Below are 14,195 nucleotides of genomic sequence, written 5' to 3' on the forward strand. Positions count from 1 at the left end.
TCTTTTTTTAAAAATCTTCCTACACTACCAGGTATATCAAAATGATCTGTGCATAAACAGGAATTTGTTTCAGATATTAACTATTTCTGCCAGTTGCCCTCCTATCTCTCCAATACTCTGATCTTTTTCAATTCTTCTGATTTGTAAAGGTTGAAGGTATGGATCTTAGCTTTTTTCCTCTTATTAACTTCTGGTTCTCTCTGAACAAGGAGACTGACAAAGCTGGGAAGACAGGGGTAGAGGTGGCTGTGACAGCTGAATCTATTCTGGGTTGGCAAAGCAAACCCAACATTTGAAACCAAAACTCTTGGATATCAAGTTGGAGGATGTCTTGTATTCATATCATCAACTGGTTTGACTTCAATTTTTATCAAAAGTTAAACCAAGCTGAGGTGCATTTTGTCTATTGCAATGAAAGGACAGAGAGGCTAGAGCTCTGAGTGGTGGGTCTGATTAGTAAGGCTGGTTTCATTAAGTAAGTGGCTCATTAAGTGTGCTACAATCACATCACCATCACCACTAAAGCCAGAATCAGCAGGCACAGCACTTGTACATGACATCATATTATTCGTCACAAACATACCTCTTCCACGGGGCATTTTTGCTGTGCACTATTCATGAGTGCTAAGGGAAAAAAAGAAGGGGTTATAGAAGAAGAAAGGGAGAAAAAAGAGTGAACCCAGTTGCTTATGCTCTAAAAGGAATTTGAGAGCAAGACTGTCTCACCATTCCACTCTGCATACTTCTACAGAAAGGAAAAGTTGATGAACCATAGTTTCAGGGAGTAAAGAAGTATGCTGTGGCAAAGACATGTCTGTACAGACCAGACAGCCACACTCATAACCACAGTAAAAAAAAAAAAATCTACCTATAGTTTTTAACAACAGTGCAAAAAATATCCCCAAAAACCATTCTGCAAAATCAATTTGCGACTTCAATAGGAATCAATATTAAAGTATACATAATACTTAAAAGGAAATTCAGTATTCAATTTACATCATTTTAAATCAGTTGCTTGTTACTTGATTCTGCCCTTGCACACCACAGGCCATTAGTAAGAGGCCCCCACTGGTTAGCAGAGTGGCATTCCCACTCTGGAAGTAGCCAAATGAGGGCGAGAAGGTCTCCCAAACATAACTCACAGATCTCTGCATTCTTTCAGAAGCACTGCCTTCTCCTTTCCTGCTCCGATTTTTTTCACATTCACTCATTTGTGAAATTTTTTCTCTCTCTTGATCCCCATAGAATGACTGGCTCTTTTTGTCAGTGTTGAACAAGTTTAGCAGCTAGAAACACTTTAGATGTTCATGGCAGGTTTTCGTGTAGTATTTCACACTCTTCTGGCAAATTTCTTAACCACCCACTTAATCCATTCTCACTTTCCCAGATTAAACAGATTTGATGTAGTTGTTGCCAAGAAAACTGAATTTGTCACCAAAGCCCATACAGACAGGGCTCTTAACCCCTGCCACAAACTGCTGCTAGTCTCTTGTACATTTTGGATTAAACTACAGTATAAAGGCAGTATGTTCAATTAAAGCTGTTGTATTTTACTTTCTGTAAAATGTTACAGAATTATTTTGAAACTTTTCTAACTCATATAGTCAAATTCTAAGTACAAAACAAGTTAATATTCAGCTGTTCATAAAATACTGAGACCTGGATTTGCAATATTAGTACTAATAACGACTCTGCCTATGCTCCATCAGGATCATAAGCATGAAAGGACCCTCAGTGATCATCCTACTCCAACCTTACAGATGAGGAGAGGTTAAATGGATTATCCCAGGCCTACAGCCCATTACAGGAAGGGCTGGGGGCAGTTTGTTCCCTGAAGCTGTTTAACTCCTTGTGGAGCCAGGAGAGCTGGATGCTTCTCCTGATTCTCAATAATTCAAAAATATTGATAAAATGATGGTCAGAAGAAATAAACACACAGAAGGATCATCTATATATATAAAAGCCTAAGCGACCATCCGACCAGTAGCTATGATGCGCAATGACCACCAGGGGGCAGACGCTCAACACAGGAGCTGCCAAGCAACAGCAACTTTGCAGAGTGCCCTCTCACACTCTGGGACCCCTCGGGAGATGTGGGACTGCTGGTTTCAGCCCGATCCCCACAAAGCAGGCCGAGGGACCCCATCTGCTGGAATGATCCCGCTCACTCAGCAGACATCCTTTGAGCCCTGGCGCCACTCCAGGTGCATCCAGCCAGGGAAGGACCATGGGAGGTTGGCTCCAGGGCATGTCCAGCTCATCTCGCCCAGTCCCGCCCCATGGGCCACCTTCTAATTAATTTCCTTTCAATGAGCATGGATCCGTGCACTGAGCCTCTAGTTATATTATAAGCTTCCTTGCTATAATCCTTACCAATGAAAATCACAATAATAAAAAATAACTAACTACATTTGCTTGAGACAGGGTATGAACTAGATGCCTATGACATGGTAACAAGAACATCCATGCAATGGAAAAGCTCATGGCCTCAGAGTCTCAGGAAATCTAGGTTCACATCTAAGCTCTACCTTGTGGAGCCATTTAACCTCTCTGAGATTCAGTGTCCCTACCATGTATAAAATGAGGTTAACACCTAGCATGTAGATCATTATTTTATAATGTATAAGAACAGTTCATGACGTACAGTAGGCAATGAATATTAGCAGTTCCTGACTTACAGTAGGCAATGAATATTAGCTATTTCTGAATTTCAGAGAATAATTTTTCTTTTAAAAAGTTAACGAAAGGGAAAGCATGAAATCCTAGATATATCCAGTTAGAATATTTTATGATCTTTACCCAAAATATTTAGGGGTCATAAAAACAAATGAAAAAAGAAAGACCTAAAGGCTTGATTGAAACCATACTCATCATGAAAGAATTTAAAATACAACCAGCTAAGGAACATTGCCTTAAAAATGTGATAGTTTTTCCTCCTTGGCAGGGTTAGATGATTATGTCTGGGATAATAAAGCAAACATTTCAATGGATTGAGTAAATAAAAAATTTCTTACAATTTTTTCTTATAGAATGGGCAAAAGGGTGCCATAATTATTCTTCATTCTGTATTTACATGGCATCGTGTGAGAATCTGTTTGTCTTTTTATTTAACACTAGAGGCCTGGTGCACAAAAATTTGTGCACTCGGGGGTGGGGGGTCCCTCAGCCTGGCCTATGCCCTCTTGCAGTCTGGGACCCCTTGGAGGATGTCCACCTGCTGGCTTAGGCCCGCTCCCTGGGGGATTGGGCCCAAGCTGGCAGTCAGACATCCCTCTGGCAGCCTGGCAGCCCTCAGGGGATGTCCACTTGCCAGTGGGGAGCAGGCCTAAGCTACAGTCAGACATCCTTAGTGCTGCTGAGGAGGCGGGAGAGGCTCCCACCAGCACCACTGTACTGGCAGCCATCAGCCTGGCTTGTGGCTGAGCAGAGCTCCCCCTGTGGGAGCACACTGACCACAAGGGGGCAGCTCCTGCATTGAGCGTCTGCCCCCTGGTGGTCAGTGTGTGTCATAGTGACCAGTCATTCCCAGTCTTTCTGCTGTTAGGGTCAGTTTGCATATTACCCTTTTATTATATAGGATAGAGGCCTGGTGCATGGATGGGGGTAGGCTGGTTTGCCCTGAAGGGTGTCCTGGATCAGAGTAGGGGTCCCGCTGGGGTGCCTGGCCAGCCTGGGTGAGGGGCTGATGGGTGTTTGCAGGCTGGTCACACCGCTTCAGGGTGGAGGTCCCCACTGGGGTGCCTGGCCAGCCTGGGTGAGAGGGTGATGCTATTTGCAGCTGGTCACACCCCTTTCAGGGTGGAGGTCCCCACTGGGGCGCCTGGCCAGCCTGGTTGAGGGGCTGATGGGTGTTTGCAGGCTGGTCACACCCCCTTCAGGGTGGGGATCCCCACTGGGGTGGCCTGGCCAGCCTGGGTGAGGGGCTGATGGCTGTTTGCAGGCTGGTTAAGCCCCCCACCCCCAGTGGGGACCCTCACCCCATAAAGGTTTGGCCAGTCTGGGTGAGGGGCTGATGGCTGTTTTCAGGCTGGCCACACCCCCTTTAGGGGGGTGGGGTCCCCACTGGGGTGCCTGGCCAGTCTGGGTGAGGGGCTGAGGGCCATTTTCAGGCTGGCCAAGCCACCCCGGCGACAGAAGCTCCCAGCGTCTCCTTTCTTTCTTCTTTTTTTTTTTTCTGGGATTTATTTACCTTCTATAATTGAAACTTTGTAGCCTTGAGAGGAGCTCAGAGCTGGCCAGGGCGGGTGGGAGGGAAGCTTGGCTTCCTCCATCTCCAGGGGCAACCCAGCCTCCTGCTCGCTCCAGCTCCGTGGTCACGGCCCGCTGAAAGCAGGTATGTGGGGTTTATTTACCTTCTATAATTGAAACTTTGTTGCTTTGAGTGGAGCTCAGAGCTGGCCAGGGCGGGTGGGAGGGAAGCTTGGCTTCCTCCATAGCCAGGGCAACCCAAGCCTCCTGCTCGCTCCAGCTCTGTGGCCACAGCCCGCTGAAAGCAGGTATCTGGGGTTTATTTACCTTCTATAATTGAAACTTTGTTGCTTTGAGTGGAGCTCAGAGCTGGCCGCGGCAGGCGGGAAGCTTGGCTTTCTCCATCATTGGGGCAACTAAGCCTCCTGCTTGCTCCAGCTCTGTGGCTGCTGGCCGCTATTTTGGTTGGGTTAATTTGCATATAGTCGCTCTGATTGGCTGGTGGGCGTGGCTTAAGGTATAGCGAAGGTACAGTCAATTTGCATGTCTGTCTTTTATTAGTGTAGATCAGCAATACATACAACCAACAAATATTTCTTTAGCATATACAAAGTAACACATAAGAATTAAAGGCAACTGTGTTAATTGTTTTAAAAAGGCTCTTCAAAGCAAGAGTTTTCCCATTGTTTCACCTCCTCCTTCCTTTCTGCTGGGGTTGCTTCACCAATTTCCTCTTCACTCTGGCTGCAGTTTGATCTCTCCCCGGATTCCTTCCCTGCTGCCTACAGAGGCCTCCAACTTCCTCTTCCTAAATAGTCTGTGAACATGTTCAAATCTCCTCTCTGCTTGACCCTCATGCCTTCTCAAGCTACAACCCTTTCTTCTCCTATTTACCACCATATTTCATAGAAGACTAGCCTACCCCAGCTGTCCCAGCTTCTACATATTCCATTCATTGTTCAAATCAAAGTGTGGCTTCCAACTTCAATGATCTATTTAAACTGCTCTCTCAAAGGTCACCACTGACCTCCTGAGTGCCACATATAATGACCTATTCTCAGCCACCTTGTGCCTGACCTTCCTGCAGCATTAAGAGATATTTGTGGTCCACTCATTCTTTTCGAACCTCGCTTCCTTTGACCTCTAATACACAGCCTTCTCCTAGTCTTCCTTCCTTCCTTCCTTCCTTCCTTCCTCCCTCCCTCCCTCCCTCCCTCCCTCCCTTCCTCCCTCCCTTCCTTTCGTTTTTTGTTAATCTTCATATTAGGATATTTTACCATTGATTTTTAGAGAGAGTGAAAAAGAGGGGAAGAGACACAGAGAGAGAAACATTAATGTGAGACAGACACATCTCACATTGATTGGATGCCTCCAGCATGCGACCAGGCCAGGGATTGAGCCTGGAACCACAGTATGTGCCTTTGACCAGAAACGAAACCTTCAGTCCGTGGGCCAACACTCTATCCACTGAGCCAAACTGGCTAGGCTCTCCTCGTTTTTCTATTATCCTGTTCAGCCTCGTTTTGCCCATTCCTTATTAAGTACCTTCTCCTCAAGCCCTGCATGGCACACAGCCTCAGGGTAAGCAAGATCCATCCAGAAGGATCAATGGGAAGTCAGGTACAGATTACAATCCCCAACAAAGAAGTCCTGAAACCCAAGAGAGAGAAAGGTAAGAAGCCAGAGGACAAAGGCGGGAGCCAGAGGACAGGACTGAGTGGAAGGAGGCCTCTCCTCAGCAGGACTGGGTTTTTGGGTCATGTATCTTTGACCTACAGCACCTTTAAAGCACAGCTTAGTCCCAAATATCATGCTTCCTAAGATTCTGTCCTCTGTCATCTGCTGCATCCTTTACATGTTCTCTCTAAATGGTTAGCTATTGCCAGGATTTTGCCTATAACCTCGATTACCCCAAAATTGTATCTCCAGGCAAAAATTTTTTTTATTTAAATTTTTTATTGTTTAAAGTATTACATAAGTCTCCTCCCCCCCCCCCCCCCCCCCCATTGACCTCTCCTCAGCCACTCCCACCCCCTGCAGGAAGAAATTCTTGCCTAAATTCCAGACCTATTTAAATGATCTTTCTCCCCTTTTCTCTCCCCATTCTCTCCCCAAGGGCTCTAAGGCATGTAAAGCTGTCATGAATTTTTTATTTTCATATTTGAACTCCCTTCAACATAAACTGTGGCAGCCCCACATTTTTATAATTCACCACCAACAATAAAAATGAAATGTGGAGCAACATGGAGAACTGTAGAATTTCTTTCTGTATTGCCACCTTACAAACTATTCACTGCAATGAGTTCAAATGCATAGTCTTCACAACCAGTGGATATCCTAAATTCATACTGAATACTACAAATGATGTTTCTAAAAATAGTATACATTTTCCTTAGAGTGCTGATCTCAGCTCAAATAATGTGAAGAACATCTAAAATCCTTGTCTTACCTCTTTTTATAATGAGTAAGCCATGTTCTATTTGGAAAAGGGATCTTTGCTCAGCCTTTATTAAAAAGAATGTTAAGCCTGGCTGGCTTGGCTCAGTGGTTGAGCGTCAACCTATGAACCAGGAGGTCAGGTTCAATTCCCGGTCAGGGCACATGTCCGGGTTGTGGGCTGGATCCCCAGTGTGGGGTGTGCAGGAGGCAGCCGATCAATGATTCTCTTTCATCATTGATATTTCTATCTCTCTCTCCTTCTCCCTTCTATGAAATCAATAAAAATCTATCTTAAAAAATAATGTTAAAATCCTACATACCAAGAGCATGTTTCAACGCTTTAACCAAGAGGTAAAGTTAGTAAGTATGATTCTACCATTCTGGAGAAATTCCAGTAAGTCACTGCTACCTGTATGTGGAAGTATGAGCCAATCTCCATAGGCATTTTTACAGATAAATAAAAATACTGTGGAAGCAAATAAAAAAGGACAGGGCTTGTTTGGTATTTTTTAAATCCATCAGCTGTCTCTACCTTTAGAAAATGGTTATATAAAATTTATATTAGATCATAGAAACTAGGTAGATAATGCAGATTTTTTTTTTTAACAGCTTAGTTCTATAAGGGAAAAATGTTCTGAGGAACTGGCTTATCAATGAATAAAAGTTGAAAAGAAAGTTGAAAAACTAGCTGCATGTCTGAAATGGCTTATTACTCCTTAGGACAGTGACGGCGAACCTTTTGAGCTCGGCGTGTCAGCATTTTGAAAAACCCTAACTTAACTCCTGTGCCGTGTCACATATAGAAATTTTTTGATATTTGCAACCATAGTAAAACAAAGACTTATATTTTTGATATTTATTTTATATATTTAAATGCCATTTAACAAAGAAAAATCAACCAAAAAAATGAGTTCGCGTGTCACCTCTGACACGCGTGTCATAGGTTCGCCATCACTGCCTTAGGAGAAGCTCTTCTTGTTGGATTCTTTGTAAGATTCATCAAACACAATCACTTGCTATAAATCTAAACCATCATTTAAAATTATTAGAGAGGAAAATGTAGAGCAGGAAAAAAAAACTTACATCTCTTGATTACTGCTCGAATGGATGACAAGGGTCCTTGGCTAGAAAAAGAAAGAAAACTTATTACACATTCATTAATCCTTTTGAAGAATCATTGATTGTGCCAGGCCATTTCTGGACTCAATATGGCGCCAAGTAGCAAGTTTGATACATTAATTACTGGTCTATTCTTTTTACAAAACACAAATTAAAAAACATCTAAAAATTGCCTTTGATATTTAAAATGTTTTATGGGAGGCGAGGAGGCTGATGAAGTACATCTGCAGTATAAATAAAATTTTGCCTTGAAGTTGCTTTTATAGCTACCTACATACTGTCTCTTCCAGTGAACTTCTTGAAGTCAGGTGGCAATTACCTGGTGCTCAAATTTTTTTTTAACCCTGCCCTCCATCTCTTCGTGTTTGACCTTGGAATTCTTATCTTCTCAGGTCAAAACAGATTATTTAAAGTCAATTTAACCTAAGTACCAATAGTATTTCACCCTAAGATTAGAATTAAAACATCACCACCTAAAAATAAAAGTCTGCTTTGATTTTTGTTCAATAGCTGGTTAGTCATGACTGCCTCTGACTGTGCAACCTTGGGCAGGTCACAGACCTCTTCCAAGCTTCTGTTTACTCATTTGTCAAAACCCTCTAGAACTGCAAAGGTTATGCTATTAGTTTTCCAGGTTGTTTGTTTATCTGTATTCATACCAGGTGGACTAACTGTTTTTGAATCATTTAGAAAAATATGCAAACATGAAAGTTTAATGCTATAATTTAGAAAAAAAAGTTCTTATTTATAAAATTCTTCTGTTTTTTTCAGAATAGTGTTTTAAAATTTATATTTAGTTTTGAATTTATACTCTTTTAAAATTTCCACTTGTGTAACCTGTATAAATACGCTTGCTATATCTTAGATAACTACAATAGGAAGACACAATATACCAGTCCATTTTATAGAAGAGATACTTTAAAAATATACTATTCTGCCACACAAGAAAAAAAGAAAAGTTCTATAATACCACAAAGCTAGGACAATAATATAAAAACGTGTTTTCAGTAATACTGATTTTTTAAAAATGTCTTGAAAGCTTTCTGTAAACAATTACTTGAAAAAAAAAACCAGTATAAGGTAATATATAAAAGAGGTAATAGCACTAAAACCCAAATAGGTTGACTGAAGGCTTTAGGAAAAACTTCTTGGTATAAAACTGGAGTGAATTTGTATGTTAATATTGTGTCTATTGCCTTAGGCACAGTAATTAAAAGAATCAAAATCAGTATTTAGAAGCAAGGGAAAAAAAGCCACAGTACCATGTGTGCACAGGCAAGACATAGGGATGTTATTGAATATCTACATCATACTCTCCTTGCTCATTAACACTTATTTGGTGTGATATTATTATATTATTATTACTTAAATATACCTTTGTTGCCTTTGTAAAGAAGAAAGGTGTATTGACTGAAGTAAAACATGAGGGGGGGGGGAGTAATTTGGGTCAAATTGCCCCTCCCCCCAAATATATGTTGAAGTCTTAACTTCCAGTACCTCAGAATGTGAACTTATTTGGTCATTACAAATGTAATTAGTTAAGATGAGGTTATACTGGAGTAGGTGGGCCCCTAATCTAACATAACTGGTGTCCTTATAAGAAGGTCATGTGAAGACAGAGACACACAGGGAAAGTACTGTGTGACAACAAAGGCAGTCTTGAGTGACACAGTTGTAAGCCAAGGAATGCCAGAGTGCTGACAAATCACCAGAAGGTAGGAGAAGGTGAGGAAGGATTCAACTATGGATTTCAGAGGAAGCATAGCCCTGCCAACATCTTGATTTCAGACTTCCAGCTTCCAGAACTGAGAGACAATAAATTTCCGTTATTTTAAGTCACTCAGTTTGTGGCACTGTGTTACAGCAGCCCTAAGAAACTAATACAGGGGAAGACAGGTCTTCTGAGGTGCTGAGTAGATGTGATAATCAACTGAGCTGCACACTTTGTGCAATTTTCTGTATGTTATACTTCAATAAAAAAGTTGGGGGTGGGGAGGGAATCTTGGCCCCAAATAGAATTTTGACTGAGTTCAGTCCAAGTTCTACAGTCCTCAAGATTTGCAGTGTCATATTTAGACTAGATCTATAAACCAACCAATGATGCAACTGATCAATGAACCAACTGACCACCCAACCAACCAATATTTTATGTCTAAAATGGCATTTCCCAAACTCTAAAAGTTTAAAGTTCTCCTTTAGAGGTTAACGGGTTTTCTGAGAGGAACAAATGAAAAAGAAGGCCTGTGGTCAAGTACATTTCCATGAGAAGTAGTTTTGGGAGATGTTGGCTGTGCAGCGCATACCATTTCTGTATCTCAAATGCAAAAACTGAGGTTTAAAGATGTTCTGCAGAGCAAGGACTAGAGGTGAAGTTACCACTCTATTGTCTGAGAAAACCTCATGGGAGTCCTCCCTCAGCATAAACTCAGGCTCACGTCTTAGCTGAAAACCTCCAAGGAGGGCCACCCTGGAGGTAGACATGGCCCCATGACCACTGATCAAAGGAGGGACAGCAGAGCCTGCTGGTTCAGAGAGCTAGTTCTGAAATCCAACTATCCATATTCCCTTCTGGTGCCTCCACCTGCTGGCTAGTGTGACTTTGTGCAAATTACCTAGTTTCTCTAAGGCATCTTGTTTCCTCATGTGTAAAAGCATGAGGTTGTTACAAAGAGTAAGAGGGAGAGTCCATTAAGGCATTTTACACAGTGCCTGGAACAAAGTGTGTGTTCAATAAATGTGAGACGCAATTATCATTTGTTCATAATCTTTACGGGCAACACAAAACATCTGACAATACTTACAAACCTTGGCAGGTTCCCCCTTAGGGGTGTGATATCATGCAGATAGTAGGCCTAAGAGTTCACCGTATTTTTCTATATATAAGACGCCCCCCCCACTTTTCCAACCCCAAATTAAGAAATCAACATTTTAAACATTTTGCTGGTTTCCCTCTTAAGGCCTTCTTCATTTTTGGCATCTTAAGGAGTTGTTCTTCCTGTTTTCTCTACTCTCTGATCATACACTCAGTGGGAGGAGGTCCAAATTGTCTCTGCAGCTCTATTTCCATGCTCTTTTGCATAGCTGATTACATTCAGTTTGAATTTTGCAGAATAAGATAATCGCTTACCAGTATTTATCTTTTTATTTTTTGACATCTTTATGGGCTCAGAACACTCCAGTCCCTGTTGCACCTGCACACTCTCCACCTCCACCTCCAATTAAGGCATCAGCTGACATCAGTAACAATAAGGCTCGTGATTGGAGGAAGCCTCTTTGACAAGGTATGGGCAGCTATGCATCCGTGGGGCTCCCTCCTTGACTTCCGTGTATAAGATGCCACTCAATTTTCAGTCTAATGATTTTAGAAAATAATAGTCTTATACACAGAAAAATACAGCATGTTTTTTAAAGATTTTTTTTTTTCCTTTGCCCTGGTGGGGTAGCTTACTTAGTTGGAACATCATCCCATGCACCAAAAGGTTGTGGGTTTGATCCCGTCAGGGTGCATACGGGAGGCAACCACACAGTTTTTCTCTCACATCGATGTCTCTCCTCTCTCTCTCTCTCTCTCTCTCTCTCCCCCCCTCTCCCCTTCCTATCTCTCTAAAATCAATAAAAACATATCCTTGGGTGAGGATTAAAAAAATAATTTTTTTTTCTTTGAGATTGCTATCCTCTAGTTTCTGCTGTTCAGATGGAACCTGAGCCTAGGTCCCTTTATGATAAAACAAAGGACTGCAAGACTGCATCTTCACTCCATCTACATTTATAAGCCCACGTCCTGGTCATTGGCAGAGTTAATCCAAATCTTTTGCCTTTGGTTCTTAAAAAAAACATATATATATATATATATATATATATAGATGTATATGTATATTTTGCCTTAGCCGGTTTGGCTCAGTGGCTAGAGCGTCGGCCTGCGGACGAAAGAGACCCAGGTTCGATTCCATTCAAGGGTACATGCCTTGGTTGCAGGCTCCTCCCCGAGCCCTGGTAGGGGTGTGTGCAGGAGGCAACCAATTGATGTGTCTCTCTCACATCAATGTTTCTCTCTCACATCGATGTTTCTCTCTTCCACTCTCTCTAAAAAAAAGATCAATGGAAAAATATCCTTGGGTGAAGATTAACAACAAAAAAAAACCCCACACAAATAAACAAACAAATATATATATATATATATATATATATATATATATATATATATTTAAATTAAAGTTGACATACAATATTATGTTAGTTTCAGGTGTACAGTCCCGTGATTAGACATTTACATAACTTATGAAGTGATTACCCTGATACCTATACTCTAAGCCTCATTTTTTTTCATGGTAAATGGATTGTGTGTTGGGCACACATAATAATAAACTTATCATCCTCATTGTTGAAAACTCATCATTAGAAATTGATTTCATTTGGTAAAGACACTTTAAAAATGCAGTTTTCATTCTTGAAAATACCTTCTTTATAACTAAGGTTATGTGCAAAGGTAGTTAGAGAATGGTCCTACAGCACATCCTGAGAAGGGCTTATCAAAAGAGGATAGGATGAAAGGCTAAAATGGGATTCTAAACAGATAGAGTCCCCCAAATCTTGGAAAAAGATAAATCATTAGGCAATGAGACCAGAGACAATTCCCTCTTGATCCCAGCTTTTGGTTCTTCTCCTCAGGTTCTGAAAGCCATTTCCCCTCACCCTTCATTTCCCTTTTGGAAGGGTCTTTGACCCTCACATATCAGCATTAGTTTTATCTATCCCACTGAGAACAAGGACACCTCATAACAGTAGCAGCAGTCCTTAAAAGGTAGAAGGCAGGCTTCCGGTCAAGGTGGCTGTATAGGTAAACCCGGTACTCTGGTGCTCAAAACCTCCCACAACCATAACCGAACTACAGAACAACCATCATTCAGAACTGCCCAAAATTTAGCTAACAGAAGCTCTACAACTAAGGATGTAAAGGAGAAGCCACATCGAGATTGGAGGCCCCAGAGCCAGTGTACCTGGTGGACAACTTCAGATCACGCAGAAGTACCACCCAACCACATTCCATGAGCAACACTCCAAAGGTGTACTTATTGGGTACCTGGACCCCACCGAAGTGAGTTCTGCTCCTGGGGTCAGCCCTGCACAGCAGATCCTTCACAGTGTTAATGGCCAGTCCTCCAAGCCAATTAGCCTGGAGGTAAATACCTCCCATTGATGTGCCAATGCAATCAAAGCTCAACTACAACAGGAGGGTGCACCTGGAGTGCCCAGTGCGAGTGAATGGGGAGGCTGTGCCACTGGACCCTACAGGACACCTACTACAAGGCCATTCTACCAAGCCCCAGAGACATAGCAGCTCTATCTAATACATACAAACACAGGGAGGCAGCCAAAATGAGGAGACAAAGAAACATGTCCCAAATGAAAGAACAGAGAACAAAACTCCAGAAAAAGATAAGCTATCTGCCAGATACAAAGTTCAAAACAAGTAAATTTCTTATTGATGGCAACTAAATGGTGTTTGTAGCATTTTTATCATACAGTAGATTCCATCCACACACTGTACTTTTCTAACTCAGATGTCCTACATGCAAGTACTTGTTTTTAATGTTGTCTGTCTTCTGTGCTGTTCCTGTAAGCTTGCTATTAAACTACATTAAACTATCCTATCCTATCTAATGAAAGACAAAAAGGGTAATTAACCATACCTCCGCTATGCTTCCCATAGGCTAATCAGGGTGATATGCAAATTAACTGCCAACAAAGATGGCGGCTGGCAGCCATGCAGCTGAAGCGAACATAAGGCTTGTTTGCTCCAGTGATGGAGGAAGCCAAGGTTCCCCTCCTGCCGCGGCCCGGCTCTGAGCCCGAAAGCAACAATGTTTCAATTATAGAAGCTAAACAAACCCCAGATACCTGCTTTCAGCCAGCCGCGGCCTCAGAGCTGGGAGCGCCAGTGACGGCAACAATGTTTCAATTATAGAAGGTAAATAAATCCCAGAAAAAAAAAAAAAAGAAAAAAAGGAGAGGCTGGGAGCTTCAATCCCGGCCAGCCTGAAAACGGCCCTCAGCCCCTCATCCAGACTGGCCAGGCACCCTAGTGGGGACCCCCACCCTAAAGGGGGTGTGGCCAGCCTGAAAACAGCCATAAGCCCCTCATCCAGGCTGGCCAGGCACCCCAGTGGGGACCCCCACCCTGAAGGGGGTATGACCAGCTGCAAACAGCCATCAGCCCCTCACCCAGGCTGGCCAGGCACCCAAGCGGGACCCCCACCCTGATCCGGGACACCCTTCACGGCAAACCAGCTGGCCCCCACCCGTGCACCAGGCCTCTATCCTATATAGTAAAAGGGTAATATGCAAACTGACCCTAACAGCAGAAAGATTGGGAATGACTGGTCACTATGACACACACTGACCACCAGGGGGCAGATGCTCAATGCAGGAGCTGCCCTCTGGTGGTCAGT

The 14,195-nt window shown here is 42.6% G+C and overlaps 1 protein-coding gene across 3 annotated transcripts in view; it reads right to left on the reverse strand.

Moving 5' to 3' along the window:
* SH3D19 (SH3 domain containing 19) overlaps window positions 1-14,195 on the reverse strand; it is a 179,581-nt gene that overhangs the window by 62,283 nt on the left and 103,103 nt on the right. For 2 of the 3 annotated variants that reach the window (XM_070415304.1, XM_070415303.1), the window contains exon 3: window positions 7,711-7,751. In XM_070415304.1, the coding sequence (XP_070271405.1) occupies window positions 7,711-7,751 (41 nt within the window). Of the gene's footprint in view, window positions 1-583; window positions 625-7,710; window positions 7,752-14,195 lie in introns of all 3 variants that reach the window. The other variant, XM_070415306.1, reaches the window with a different exon arrangement.

This window comes from Myotis yumanensis, unplaced genomic scaffold (genome assembly GCF_028538775.1).
Source record: "Myotis yumanensis isolate MYYU_CA2020_CCGP unplaced genomic scaffold, mMyoYum1.0.hap1 SCAF_5, whole genome shotgun sequence".
NCBI classification, from domain to species: domain Eukaryota; kingdom Metazoa; phylum Chordata; class Mammalia; order Chiroptera; family Vespertilionidae; genus Myotis; species Myotis yumanensis.